The sequence below is a fragment of the Cherax quadricarinatus genome, chromosome 22 (genome assembly GCF_038502225.1).
Source record: "Cherax quadricarinatus isolate ZL_2023a chromosome 22, ASM3850222v1, whole genome shotgun sequence".
NCBI lineage: Eukaryota > Metazoa > Arthropoda > Malacostraca > Decapoda > Parastacidae > Cherax > Cherax quadricarinatus.
In genome coordinates, this window is record NC_091313.1 from 33535468 (window position 1) to 33548339 (window position 12872).

At 42.9% G+C, this 12872-nt stretch overlaps 1 protein-coding gene across 1 annotated transcript in view; it reads left to right on the top strand.

Moving 5' to 3' along the window:
* Hacl (2-hydroxyacyl-CoA lyase) overlaps positions 1–10692 on the top strand; it is a 144481-nt gene extending 133789 nt beyond the window's left edge. The window contains exons 8-9 of the mRNA XM_070087657.1: positions 865–1079; positions 9688–10692. Of these exons, the coding sequence (XP_069943758.1) occupies positions 865–1079; positions 9688–9974 (502 nt within the window). The 3' untranslated portion in view covers positions 9975–10692. The remainder of the gene's footprint in view (positions 1–864; positions 1080–9687) is intronic.
* Positions 10693–12872: the final 2180 nt, after the last annotated feature.

A 12872-nucleotide genomic window follows, 5' to 3' on the forward strand; every position in this document is an offset into this window, starting at 1 on the left:
GGGTTATATGAATTTCACTGTATACGTCTAGTATTTCAAGAAAGAGAAAAAACTAATGAAAGTCACTCCACTCCACTAAGTACCATTATATTACTGGTTAGTTGCTACTACAACTCTGAATTCTCCTATTCACTGGTATCACTAGATTATATGGAGGTACACACGCAGGCCAGGAAGATTATTAAAACAGCTGACCTGTGTGGTAAGTTTCTGGCGACTTCTGGCACCTGCCTCTTTAGGCTTATCACTTCAGTTACAAATTCACCTGTTTTAAATGACACTTTAGCATTTATTATCTATATACTAGGGTGCCACTGTAGCATACACTATAACACTATATATACACAATATTATCAGGGAGATTTTCTTTCCTCTGACAAGGAAAAGTTCTATTATTATTATTTTGCACACAGCATGCTAGGCCTGTTGCATGTTCAGGGCCCTCCTGTGTATGTGGGGCCCTGTTGTATATGCAGGCCCCTGTTGTATTTGTAGGGCCCTCCTGTGTATGTGGGGCCCTCCTGTACTCACATTCAAATACCCAAACTTAAAAATTCCCTGGCAAGACAGTGATGGAGTGAATGATGGTGAAAGTTTTTCTTTTTCGGGCCACCCTGCCTTGGTGGGAATCGGCCGGTGTGATAATAAAAAAAAAAAATAATTTATTGTGTAAAAGAGAGTACTAAGGCTTTGGTGGCAACATATAAGTCAGTTCATCCAGCAGGTTGTTGATGGTGGCAACATTCTCCATGACGATGAAAAATAAACACTTCGTGAACTGGAACATGTACTGTGCATGTATGTGCATGCACAACTGCATGTATGGTATCAACAAATATTATATGTGTGTATTTTAAATTTCAGACATGCCCGCCATAGACTGGATGCTGGTACATTTGGTACAATGGGAGTCGGTTTGGGCTTTGCCATTGCTTCAGCACTCTGGGCCAGAGACTATGCTCCTGGCAAGCGCATAGTCTGTGTAGAAGGAGACTCTGCTTTTGGGTTTAGTGGCATGGAAATGGAAACCATTTACCGCTATAAGCTGCCCATTATTGTAATAATTGTCAACAACAATGGTAAGAAGTATTTTGTATAATAAATCAGAAAAGTAGAGTGAACCCTATAATTAACCCATTAACATGGCAGGACCCACAATATTGATAATTTTTACAATTGTGGAACTTAATTCAGTAGATATACCTGTATGGTTCCCAGATCACTGAATATGATAGTCATATTTCTCAGAATTCTCTTTGATCACCGGCTGTCCTGGAAACCTCACATTACCTCCCTGAAAGCAACTTGCCATAGCTGGCTGTACCTCTTTAAAACCCTTGCTCATCTTTCTTGGGGGAGGATCGTTTAACTCTCCTTCTGCTTCATTCTGCCCTAATTTTATTGAAACTGGACTATGGTGACCAGAAATATTTTGCGGCCTCTCGTGTCACTCTTTCTTAACTTGATCCCATCCATCATTAGGGATTATGTTTGTGTCTAGGTGTTTTTCACTCCTCTCCTGTCGAGAGTCTATAAGCAGAGACAAATGTTCCATCCTTGAACGATAGCTGTGATGCCAATTCTCTCTGATATTTTGTCTGCTCTCATGACCTTCACGATCCTTCTACATACAGGATAGTAATGGATATTAGTAGAGATCCATTATTTGTTCACTGTTTACTCTGTCTCTCTTCTCTTCATCTTCGCTCTCTCTTGGCTTCTCGACACATGCCCTCTTTATATGTTCATCTAGCATCTACCTTTTCTCTCACCCCTTGGGAGGTTCCAACAGTTTGTGTCTGTTCTTCCCGACTGCTGTGCACAAAAACTCAAATACCTATAGTTGCTTCTCTCTCCCTTTTTTCTTAACCACTTCTGATCTCATTCTCTGGCTTTTGCAGTTTACAGTGATGGTTCTAAATCCTCTGACAATGTTGGGTTTGCAGCAGTGTTCCCAGACAGTGTTGTGTGAGATCATTTATTAGACTCAGCTAACAGTTTTACAGCTGAACTGTATGCAGTTTTCATAGCAATTATACAAATTGCGTCTAAACCTACCTCAACATTTGTGGTAGTCTCTGATTCCTTTAGTGCTTTACAAGCTATCAAAAAATTTGATTTGCCTCATCCCCTAGCTCTATGTATACAACTTCAGTTGTGCCGCATTTCTAGCAGAAATGAAGAAATCATATTCTGCTGGGTCCCTGGTCACATTGATGTTCAGGGCAATAAGCAGACTCTGCTGCATGGTCTGTGGTATATAACCTTCCAGTTTCATGAAGAGGTACAGGAGGGCCCTGCTTTACAGTAATTCACTAATATGGACATTTCAGATTATACCCAAAAAAATTTTATACAGCTTTTGGCTTGCTGTTACAGCATCCACGATTATGTCTAGAAACTTTCCAAAGTTTCAAGTGTTTTAAAGTTATTTTTTTTTATTTATTATCACACTGGCCGATTCCCACCAAGGCAGGGTGGCCCGAAAAAGAAAAACTTTCACCATCATTCACTCCATCACTGTCTTGCCAGAAGGGTGCTTTACACTACAGTTTTTAAACTGCAACATTAACACCCCTCCTTCAGAGTGCAGGCACTGTACTTCCCATCTCCAGGACTCAAGTCCGGCCTGCCGGTTTCCCTGAACCCCTTCATAAATGTTACTTTGCTCACACTCCAACAGCACGTCAAGTATTAAAAACCATTTGTCTCCATTCACTCCTATCAAACACGCTCACGCATGCCTGCTGGAAGTCCAAGCCCCTCGCACACAAAACCTCCTTTACCCCCTCTCTCCAACCTTTCCTAGGCCGACCCCTACCCCGCCTTCCTTCCACTACAGACTGATACACTCTTGAAGTCATTCTGTTTCGCTCCATTCTCTCTACATGTCCGAACCACCTCAACAACCCTTCCTCAGCCCTCTGGACAACAGTTTTGGTAATCCCGCACCTCCTCCTAACTTCCAAACTACGAATTCTCTGCATTATATTCACACCACACATTGCCCTCAGACATGACATCTCCACTGCCTCCAGCCTTCTCCTCGCTGCAACATTCATCACCCATGCTTCACACCCATATAAGAGCGTTGGTAAAACTATACTCTCATACATTCCCCTCTTTGCCTCCAAGGACAAAGTTCTTTGTCTCCACAGACTCCTAAGTGCACCACTCACTCTTTTCCCCTCATCAATTCTATGATTCACCTCGTCTTTCATAGACCCATCCGCTGACACGTCCACTCCCAAATACAGTGGACGCCCGGTTAACGATATTTTTTCACTTCAAATTTCGTACTTTTTGTTTCATTACCTTCAGAAAAAGATTCTCTACCATTTCATAAGAAAAAATAACAAAATTAATTTTTGAAAATTCTTGGACACTGGTGTGCACTTTGAAATTTGACCTCTGGACCCTAGTGATATTAACCCTAAAAGGGTTAATATCACTATTTAGCATTGTTACAAAGTGGGAATAGCTATGCCAGGTGAGTGAGAGAGTAGTGAAGAGTGTCTCACTACTGTTGAAGACACAATAAGCAAAATAATAATAATAATAAAAATTGCTCTGGGGCACTTTAAATGTATAATTACATTTTAGACATTTCCATTAATACATCTATGACATTTTTTTCAGAATTATATAGGAAACACACTATATATCATATAAACATAAGGCATCTTTTTTATTATTATTATTATTAACACATCGGCCGTTTCCCACCAAGGCAGGGTGGCCTGAAAAAGAAAAACTTTCATCATCATTCACTCCATCACTGTCATGGTAGAGGCGTGCTTACATTCCAGTTATAATAAAACTGCAACATTAACACCCCTCCTTCAGAGTGCAGGCACTGTACTTCCATCTCCAGGACTCAAGTCCGGCCTGCCGGTTTCCCTGAATCCCTTCATAAATGTTATCTTGCTTACACTCCAACAGCACGTCAAGTCCTAAAAACCATTTGTCTCCATTTGGTCCTATCTACCACTCTCACTCATGCTTGCTGGAAGTCCAAACCCCTCCCACACAAAACGTCCTTTGCTCCCTCCCTCCAACTTTTCCTAGGCCAACCCCTACCCCGCCTTCCCTCCACTACAGATTTATACACTTTCAAGGTTATTCTATTTCGTTCCATTCTCTCTACATGTCCAAACCACCTTAGCAACCCCTCCTCAGCTCTATGGATAATCGTTTTGGTAATCCCGCACCTTCTCCTAATCTCCAAACTACGGATTCTCTGCATTATATTCACACCACTATGGATTCTCTGCATTATATTCGTAATACTTCATAGTGGAACAAATTAGCATTATTGTGAAGTGTGGTAGCCTAGCAGGGCATGAAAGAGTGTACCACAATAATTGCTTTAGCACATTTTCTCTAATACAACACCACTAGAGAAGCTGTGGGTAACTGTAGTAAAATATTCCTATTGTATGCCTTCACTCATAGTATCGTTTGCTCTAAAAAGGGTGTGTTGCTTGAGAATGGGAGTGTTGCTGTTATGTATTCTACTGCACCAACGTGAATACAACTTGAACACAATGTAAAGTGTTTATATTGTGGTGAAAATGATTCACGAACGTATGCATAATGCCAGATGAATACGTATCGGCAACCAGTGTACACATGAAATACGTGTAAATCCGACCACCCACCCGAAACACTGATACCATATGCACATTTATGGAGCACCCTTCCCACCATGTTTTATAATAACAATAAGAATAATAATAATAATAAATAATAATAATCTTTATGTCTATAGTGGCCCGGTGGCCTGGTGGCTAAAGCTCCCGCTTCACACACAGAGGGCCCGGGTTCGATTCCTGATGGGTGGAAACATTTCGACACGTTTCTTTACACCTGTTGTCCTGTTCACCTAGCAGCAAATAGGTACCTGGGTGTTAGTCAACTGGTGTGGGTCGCATCCTGGGGGACATGATTAAGGACCCCAATGGAAATAAGTTAGACAGTCCTCGATGACGCACTGACTTTCTTGGGTTATCCTGGGTGGTTAACCCTCTGGGGATTAAAAATCCGAACGAAATCTTATCTTATAAGTGAAACTGGGTGTTGCTGTGAGCTCTTGTTTCTCTCTTGGTCCCGTCTTGAAGCTTTTCAGAGTTTCAAGTTTTTTAAAGTTATCACATAAGTAGAAAGTGTTGTAGGAAATTGAAAGTTCTACATCAGTGCACATGTGATAACCTTATTGCTGAAATGGAAAAAACTTTTACTGGTGTGAAATTAAGATCAAACTAGTCACAACATGCCTTTAAGCCGAGCCATTATCCAGTTCAAGGCCTAAGTCTCTTCAATTTTATGAAGGCTGAGAGAGGTGAGGAAACTGCTGAATATAATTTCAAGGCTAGCAAAGGCTGCTTTCAACTCCTCCTGACTTCCTACAATAAATACTACTCACTTCTCACCGTACATTAAGGCCAAAAATATTTTAAGGTAAGTAATGAGTGTATTGCATATGCATTTTACTTTTTATTGTTTTTAGGCCTATTTCTAATGCTAAACTAATATATGATAGTATAAACATATTATCGGCACTTATTGGCATTTAAAAATTAAAAAAGGGCGAATCACAGCGATTTTGCCTTATGGCAGTATATTGGACCCTAACCCGCCGTATAAGTGGGCCTTCTTGTATTCCAGCCTCAGACTATTTTGCTGTAATCTCTAGCCACCTTTGAAACTGTTAGCAACAACATCTTTCTGAGCTGATTCATAACACAATATATTCTCTCAAGCCATGTTTAGGATCCTGGTCTTGTTAACATGGATGTCATGGTTGGGAGACTACGCTCTCTCGTCTTCACATCAGGCACACCTGTCTCACTCATGTCTGTGTCATGGAGAGTCACCCTCTTCTATTCTGTGAGAAGTGCCAGGTTTCAGTTTCAGTTTGCCATATTCTATTAGACTGTCATGTCTATCAGTAAGTACACAGAATTTACCTCCAATGTCATCACCACTCTAACACACTTTATCTTCCCTCCTTGTTGCCAGTACCACTCTAAAATACTTACTTTATCATCCCTCCTTGGTGACAGTACTACTCTGACACACGTTATCTTCTCTCCTTGCTGACAGTACTACTCTGACACACGTTATCTTCCTTCCTTGCAGACAGTACTACTCTGACACACGTTATCTTCCCTCCTTGCTGACAGTACTACTCTGACACACGTTATCTTCCCTCCTTGCTGACAGTACTACTCTGACACACGTTATCTTCTCTCCTTGCTGACAGTACTACTCTGACACACGTTATCTTCCCTCCTTGCTGACAGTACTACTCTGACACACGTTATCTTCCCTCCTTGCAGACAGTACTACTCTGACACACGTTATCTTCCCTCCTTGCTGACAGTACTACTCTGACACACGTTATCTTCCCTCCTTGCTGACAGTACTACTCTGACACACGTTATCTTCTCTCCTTGCTGACAGTACTACTCTGACACACGTTATCTTCCCTCCTTGCTGACAGTACTACTCTGACACACGTTATCTTCCCTCCTTGCAGACAGTACTACTCTGACACACGTTATCTTCCCTCCTTGCTGACAGTACTACTCTGACACACGTTATCTTCTCTCCTTGCTGACAGTACTACTCTGACACACGTTATCTTCCCTCCTTGCTGACAGCTCCAAATCTGACACAGATTTCCTTATTGACTTTTTGACAACAGATTTATTACACAAACTTTGATTATACTTGGTTTAGCATTCATCACTGACCTTACTAACTCTGCATCTGTTATTCTGCATCATTGCTGCTCTATATTCAACTATATTAAACCTCGAGTACATCCTACCCTGCAGTGTTATATCACCCTTGTGGGTTTACTGCTTACTTGTGATCAAAATAATTCATTCAGTAGACATTAATGACACTATATGACACTACAGTCAAGCTGTGTGGGTGGTTGAGAGGGTGGGTGGTTGAGAGGGTGGGTGGTTGAGAGGGTGGGTGGTTGAGAGGGTGGGTGGTTGAGAGGGTGGGTGGTTGAGAGGGTGGGTGGTTGAGAGCATGGATGGTTGAGAGCATGGATGGTTGAGAGCATGGATGGTTGAGAGGGTGGGTGGTTGAGAGGGTGGGTGGTTGAGAGGGTAGGTGGTTGAGAGGGTGGGTGGTTGAGAGGGTGGATGGTTGAGAGGGTGGGTGGTTGAGAGGGTGGATGGTTGAGGGTGGGTGGTTGAGGGTGCGTGGTTGAGGGTGGGTGGTTGAGGGTGCGTGGTTGATGGTGGGTGGTTGAGGGTGGGTGGTTGAGGGTGCGTGGTTGAGGGTGCGTGGTTGAGGGTGGGTGGTTGAGAAGGTGGGTGGTTGAGAGGGTGGGTGGTTGAGAGGATGGGTGGTTGAGAAGGTGGGTGGTTGAGAGGATGGGTGGTTGAGAGGGTGGGTGGTTGAGAGGGTGGATGGTTGAGAGGGTGGATGGTTGAGAGCATGGGTGGTTGAGAGCATGGGTGGTTGAGAGGGTGGGTGGTTGAGAGGGTGGGTAGTTGAGGGTGGGTGGTTGAGAAGGTGGGTGGTTGAAAGGATGGGTGGTTGAGAAGGTGGGTGGTTGAAAGGATGGGTGGTTGAGAGGGTGGGTGGTTGAGAGGGTGGATGGTTGAGAGGGTGGATGGTTGAGAGCATGGGTGGTTGAGAGGGTGGGTGGTGGAGAGGGGGGGTGGTTGAGAAGGTGGGTGGTTGAAAGGATGGGTGGTTGAGAAGGTGGGTGGTTGAAAGGATGGGTGGTTGAAGGGTGGGTGGTTGAGAGGGTGGGTGGTTGAGAGGGTGGATGGTTGAGAGGGTGGATGGTTGAGAGCATGGATGGTTGAGAGGGTGGGTGGTTGAGAGCTTGGTTGGTTGAGAGGGTGGGTGGTTGAGAGGGTGGGTGGTTGAGAGGGTGGGTAGTTGAGGGTGGGTGGTTGAGAAGGTGGGTGGTTGAAAGGATGGGTGGTTGAGAAGGTGGGTGGTTGAAAGGATGGGTGGTTGAGAGGGTGGGTGGTTGAGAGGGTGGGTGGTTGAGAGGGTGGATGGTTGAGAGGGTGGGTGGTTGAGGGGTGGGTGGTTGAGAGGGTGGGTGGTTGAGAAGGTGGGTGGTTGAGAGGGTGGGTGGTTGAGAGGGTGGGTGGTTGAGAGGGTGGGTGGTTGAGAGGGTGGGTGGTTGAGAGGGTGGGTGGTTGAGAGGGTGGGTGGTTGAGAGGGTGGGTGGTTGAGAAGGTGGGTGGTTGATAGGGTGGTTGGTTGAGAGGGTGGGTGGTTGAGAGGGTGGATGGTTGAGAGGGTGGGTGGTTGAGAGGGTGGGTGGTTGAGGGTGGGTGGTTGAGAGGGTGGGTGGTTGAGAGGGTGGGTGGTTGAGAGGGTGGGTGGTTGAGAGTGTGGGTGGTTGAGAGGGTGGGTGGTTGAGAAGGTGGGTGGTTGAGAGGATGGGTGGTTGAGAGGGTGGGTGGTTGAGAGGGTGGATGGTTGAGAGGGTGGGTGGTTGAGAGGGTGGATGGTTGAGAGGGTGGGTGGTTGAGAGGGTGGGTGGTTGAGGGGGTGGGTGGTTGAGAGGGTGGGTGGTTGAGAGGGTGGATGGTTGAGAGCATGGATGGTTGAGGGTGGGTGGTTGAGAGCGTGGATGGTTGAGAGGGTGGGTGGTTGAGAGGGTGGGTAGTTGAGGGTGGGTGGTTGAGAAGGTGGGTGGTTGAAAGGATGGGTGGTTGAGAAGGTGGGTGGTTGAAAGGATGGGTGGTTGAGAGGGTGGGTGGTTGAGAGGGTGGGTGGTTGAGAGGGTGGGTGGTTGAGAGGGTGGGTGGTTGAGAGGGTGGGTGGTTGAGAGGGTGGGTGGTTGAGAGGGTGGGTGGTTGAGAGGATGGGTGGTTGAGAGGGTGGGTGGTTGAGAGGGTGGGTGGTTGAGAGGTGGGTGGTTGAGAGGGTGGGTGGTTGAGAGGGTGGGTGGTTGAGAAGGTGGGTGGTTGAGAGGGTGGATGGTTAAGAGGGTGGGTGGTTGAGAGGATGGGTGGTTGAGAGGATGGGTGGTTGAGAGGGTGGGTGGTTGAGAGGGTGGGTGGTTGAGAGGGTAGGTGGTTGAGAGGGTGGATGGTTGAGAGGGTGGGTGGTTGAGAGGGGGGGTGGTTGAGAGGGTGAGTGGTTGAGAGGGTGGTTGGTTGAGAGGGTGGGTGGTTGAGAGGGTGGGTGGTTGAGGGGGTGGGTAGTTGAGAGGGTGGGTGGTTGAGAGGGTGGGTGGTTGAGAGGTTGGGTGGTTGAGAGGGTGGGTGGTTGAGGGGGTGGGTGGTTGAGGGGGTGGGTGGTTGAGAGGGTGGGTGGTTGAGAAGTTATGAAAGTCATACTTGTCAGTATGACCTTCATGTCAGTAGTATGACCTTCATGTCAGTAGTATGACCTTCATGTCAGTAGTATGACCTTCATGTCAGTAGTATGACCTTCATGTCAGTAGTATGACCTTCATGTCAGTAGTATGACCTTCATGTCAGTAGTATGACCTTCATGTCAGTAGTATGACCTTCATGTCAGTAGTATGACCTTCATGTCAGTAGTATGACCTTCATGTCAGTAGTATGACCTTCAAACAAAGTTATTTTGAGTTTTGTTATCAGTGAACATAATTATGATTGTTTACTTATGAGTCGTATATTATTCTATCACTAAAAACATTAATATTGGTTGTATTTGCCTCAGGTATCTATGGTGGACTTGATGAAGAATTGTTTGATGATATTCGTGATGGTATGGACGTGACCATTGCCACACCGCCCACCTCACTCCTGCCAAGTGTTCACTATGAACGTATGGCATCTGTTTTTAACGACTCTGGTTACTTCTGTACCTCCATCCCAGAGCTGCAAGCTGCAGTGACTCAGGCTCTGAAGGAACAGCATAAACCATCACTCATCAATGTCATTGTCAACCCCATGGCTCAACGCAAAGCTCAAGACTTTCCCTGGCTTACACGCTCAAAACTATAAGCCAAGAGAATTTGATGCAATATTTAGACTGTGAGAGAAGAATTGGGAATCTATATATTAGAATAGTGGGAGATACACTAGACTAAATAGTGTTCATATTTTTGTCACATTCACATTGTTCTAAACTTGAATGGGCAAAACAGCAATAGCTGTGTAATATTTTTATCTGGGGTTATAATAGATATTAATGCTATGTTTAGCAATGATGAGATTCTAAAGGATAAACCTAATTTTAAAAATGTTGTGTCTGAGGACAAGGTGTAGAGAATGTTGAGGGAGTTTAAAGTCATGTAAAAGTGAAGACATTCAACAAAGGCAGCTATCAGAATCATCACAAACAACTTATAGACAACACATCATTCCCTTACGTAAGTTCCTAAACCTTTAAATACAAATGTTATTTATAATTACTACTGCTTGCTGAGCACTGTTAGAGCACTGCTCTGTAGTACTCATGATGACTTGAGACTTCCAGGAAGATTGTAACACAACATATATATGCATCATGCTACGAAAAAAAATGTCTCTTTGATATTCCTTGTATTCATTTGTATCTTGACAGAAACTATGAAAATTTAAGGGGGAATAATGTAGAATTACTTATCAGATGAATAAAAAAAATGTAAAAATAGTGTTTTTAGGTACAGTGGAACCTCAAATATCGAACTTTCTTCGGTCCAGAAGTCTGTTCGAGTGCCTTTACCGAATGAATTTATTCCCATCAGGAATAATGTAAATTAGATTAGTCCATTTCAGACCCTTAAAAATACACTTATAAAAGCACTTACAAAAATACACTTACATAATTGGTTATGTTGGGAGCAGTTCGATTTTTGAGGTTCCACTGTACTTTGTGCCTAAATAGTAAAATAATGTATTTCTATATATTTTGTTCAATTTAATGCTACCGTATTAACCCTTTGAGGGTTTCGGACGTACTAGTACGGCTTACGACCCAGGGTTTTTGATGTACTAGTACGCCTAAATTCTAGCACCTTCAAATCTAGTAGGAGAAAGCTGGTAGGCCTCCATATGAAAGAATGGGTCTATGTGGTCAGTGTGCATAGTATAAAAAAAATCCTGCAGCACCCAGTGCATAACGAGAAAAAAAAAACTGACCGTTTTTTTTGGAATAAAACAGTGACTTTGCACTGTATTTTCGTATGGTATTTATTGTTGTATTCTAGTTTTCTTAGTCTCATTTTATAGAATGGAAGGCATATCATAGAAATTGAGATGATTTTGACTGGTTTTACAATAAAAAGTACCTTGAAATTGAGCTCAAAGTAGCAGAAATGTTCGATTTTTACCAAAGTTCAAAAGTAAACAAATCATGCCAAGCGTCCAATACACATCAACGGCGTGAGTCTAATATTCTTTTGCAAGTGCGCCAATATGATTCATACCATTTTTTACACTAATGCAGTAGTCTGCATAACAGTAAATCATCTATTTTTTGTGAGAATAAAAATTCAAAGTGGAAAGCAAAAGAATGTAAGAGGGGCCTTGAGAAGTGACTAATGAACAGAGGAAATGTCATTTTAGTGCCAGGAATGTATTTCTTGTTTGTTCTGGACCCTATTCGGAAATTGGCATCTTTTGAAATTTGTGTGAAATTGGCAAAATTGCTAAATTCTGACCACTGTACTGGATAGTTGAAATTGGTAAATGGGTGGTTTCTTGCACTCATTCAATAGAAAAAACGTAGTTCTAGCGAAATATTCATGTTTTTTTTCGACTAGTACAGTGGAACTGGCCGAAAATGGGGCTCAAAGTGGGCAAAATCGCCGATACGTAAACATCGCCGAGACCGCTTACTTCACGAGAGCATAATTCCGTAAGTTTTCCATCAAATTTCATATTTTTGGTGTCATTATGATCGGGAAAAGATTCTTTATCTTTTCATAAGAAAAAATTATTATTTTTTTTTTTAAATTTGGCCAACCCTGAGAACGAGTCTCGGAGAGGGCCTGTCGACCCTCAAAAGGTTTATCACTCCATGTATCTTTTGTTAATTCTTCCTCTCAGTTTTATATTAAAATTAACTATATATTTATCACATCATTACTCTTACTATTGCTTTTTGTTAGCTCGCCTCTTAAGAAAATTTTAGTAGGTGGACTACAGGGTTATTATGGATTGCATATAAAAATTATATTAATCTATTTGCTTATTTATTTACCAATCATTTTGGGTTTTTTTTTTTAATCTTTATAAATTACACAAATATACTGGTTGATGTGTGGATATTATATATTCTTATTTACCAGTCATTCACTCTGTTACTCAGAAATTTCAACACTGCGCAAGAAATTTTCACAAAATAGGCGATTTTGACAGGTATTAATCTGTGGGTCTTCGTATATTTCCTGCTCTGCTCACAGGAATTTTTCTACAGCTGATGTGGGTCCAGCTGTTCCTACCATATACTGTGCAATGAATAGTCTCATTATATTAATGATACACAATACAGTGGACCCCCGGGTCACGTTATTAATCCGCTCCTGAGAGCTCATCGTAAAGCAAAATTATCGGAAAGCGAATCAATTTTCCCCTTAAGAAATAATGGAAATCAAATTAATCCGTGCAAGACACCCAAAAGTATGAAAAAAAAACTTTTACCACATGAAATATTAAGTTTAATGCAATAGGACCCACACGTTACTGAATTCACAAACACAATGAGTAACTGCATGTTGCTACCAACAGTAACAAAACCTACACGAGTTACAGAGACTAGTGTTTCCCTACTTGACCACATCTGGACCAACACCATATCCCCTTTAAAATCAGGCATAATTACAGATAATACCACAGACCACTACCCTACTTTCCTCATAACAACTCTTGGTAAAATACCCCAAGACACTACTAAAGTCACCTTCAGACTTCACAATG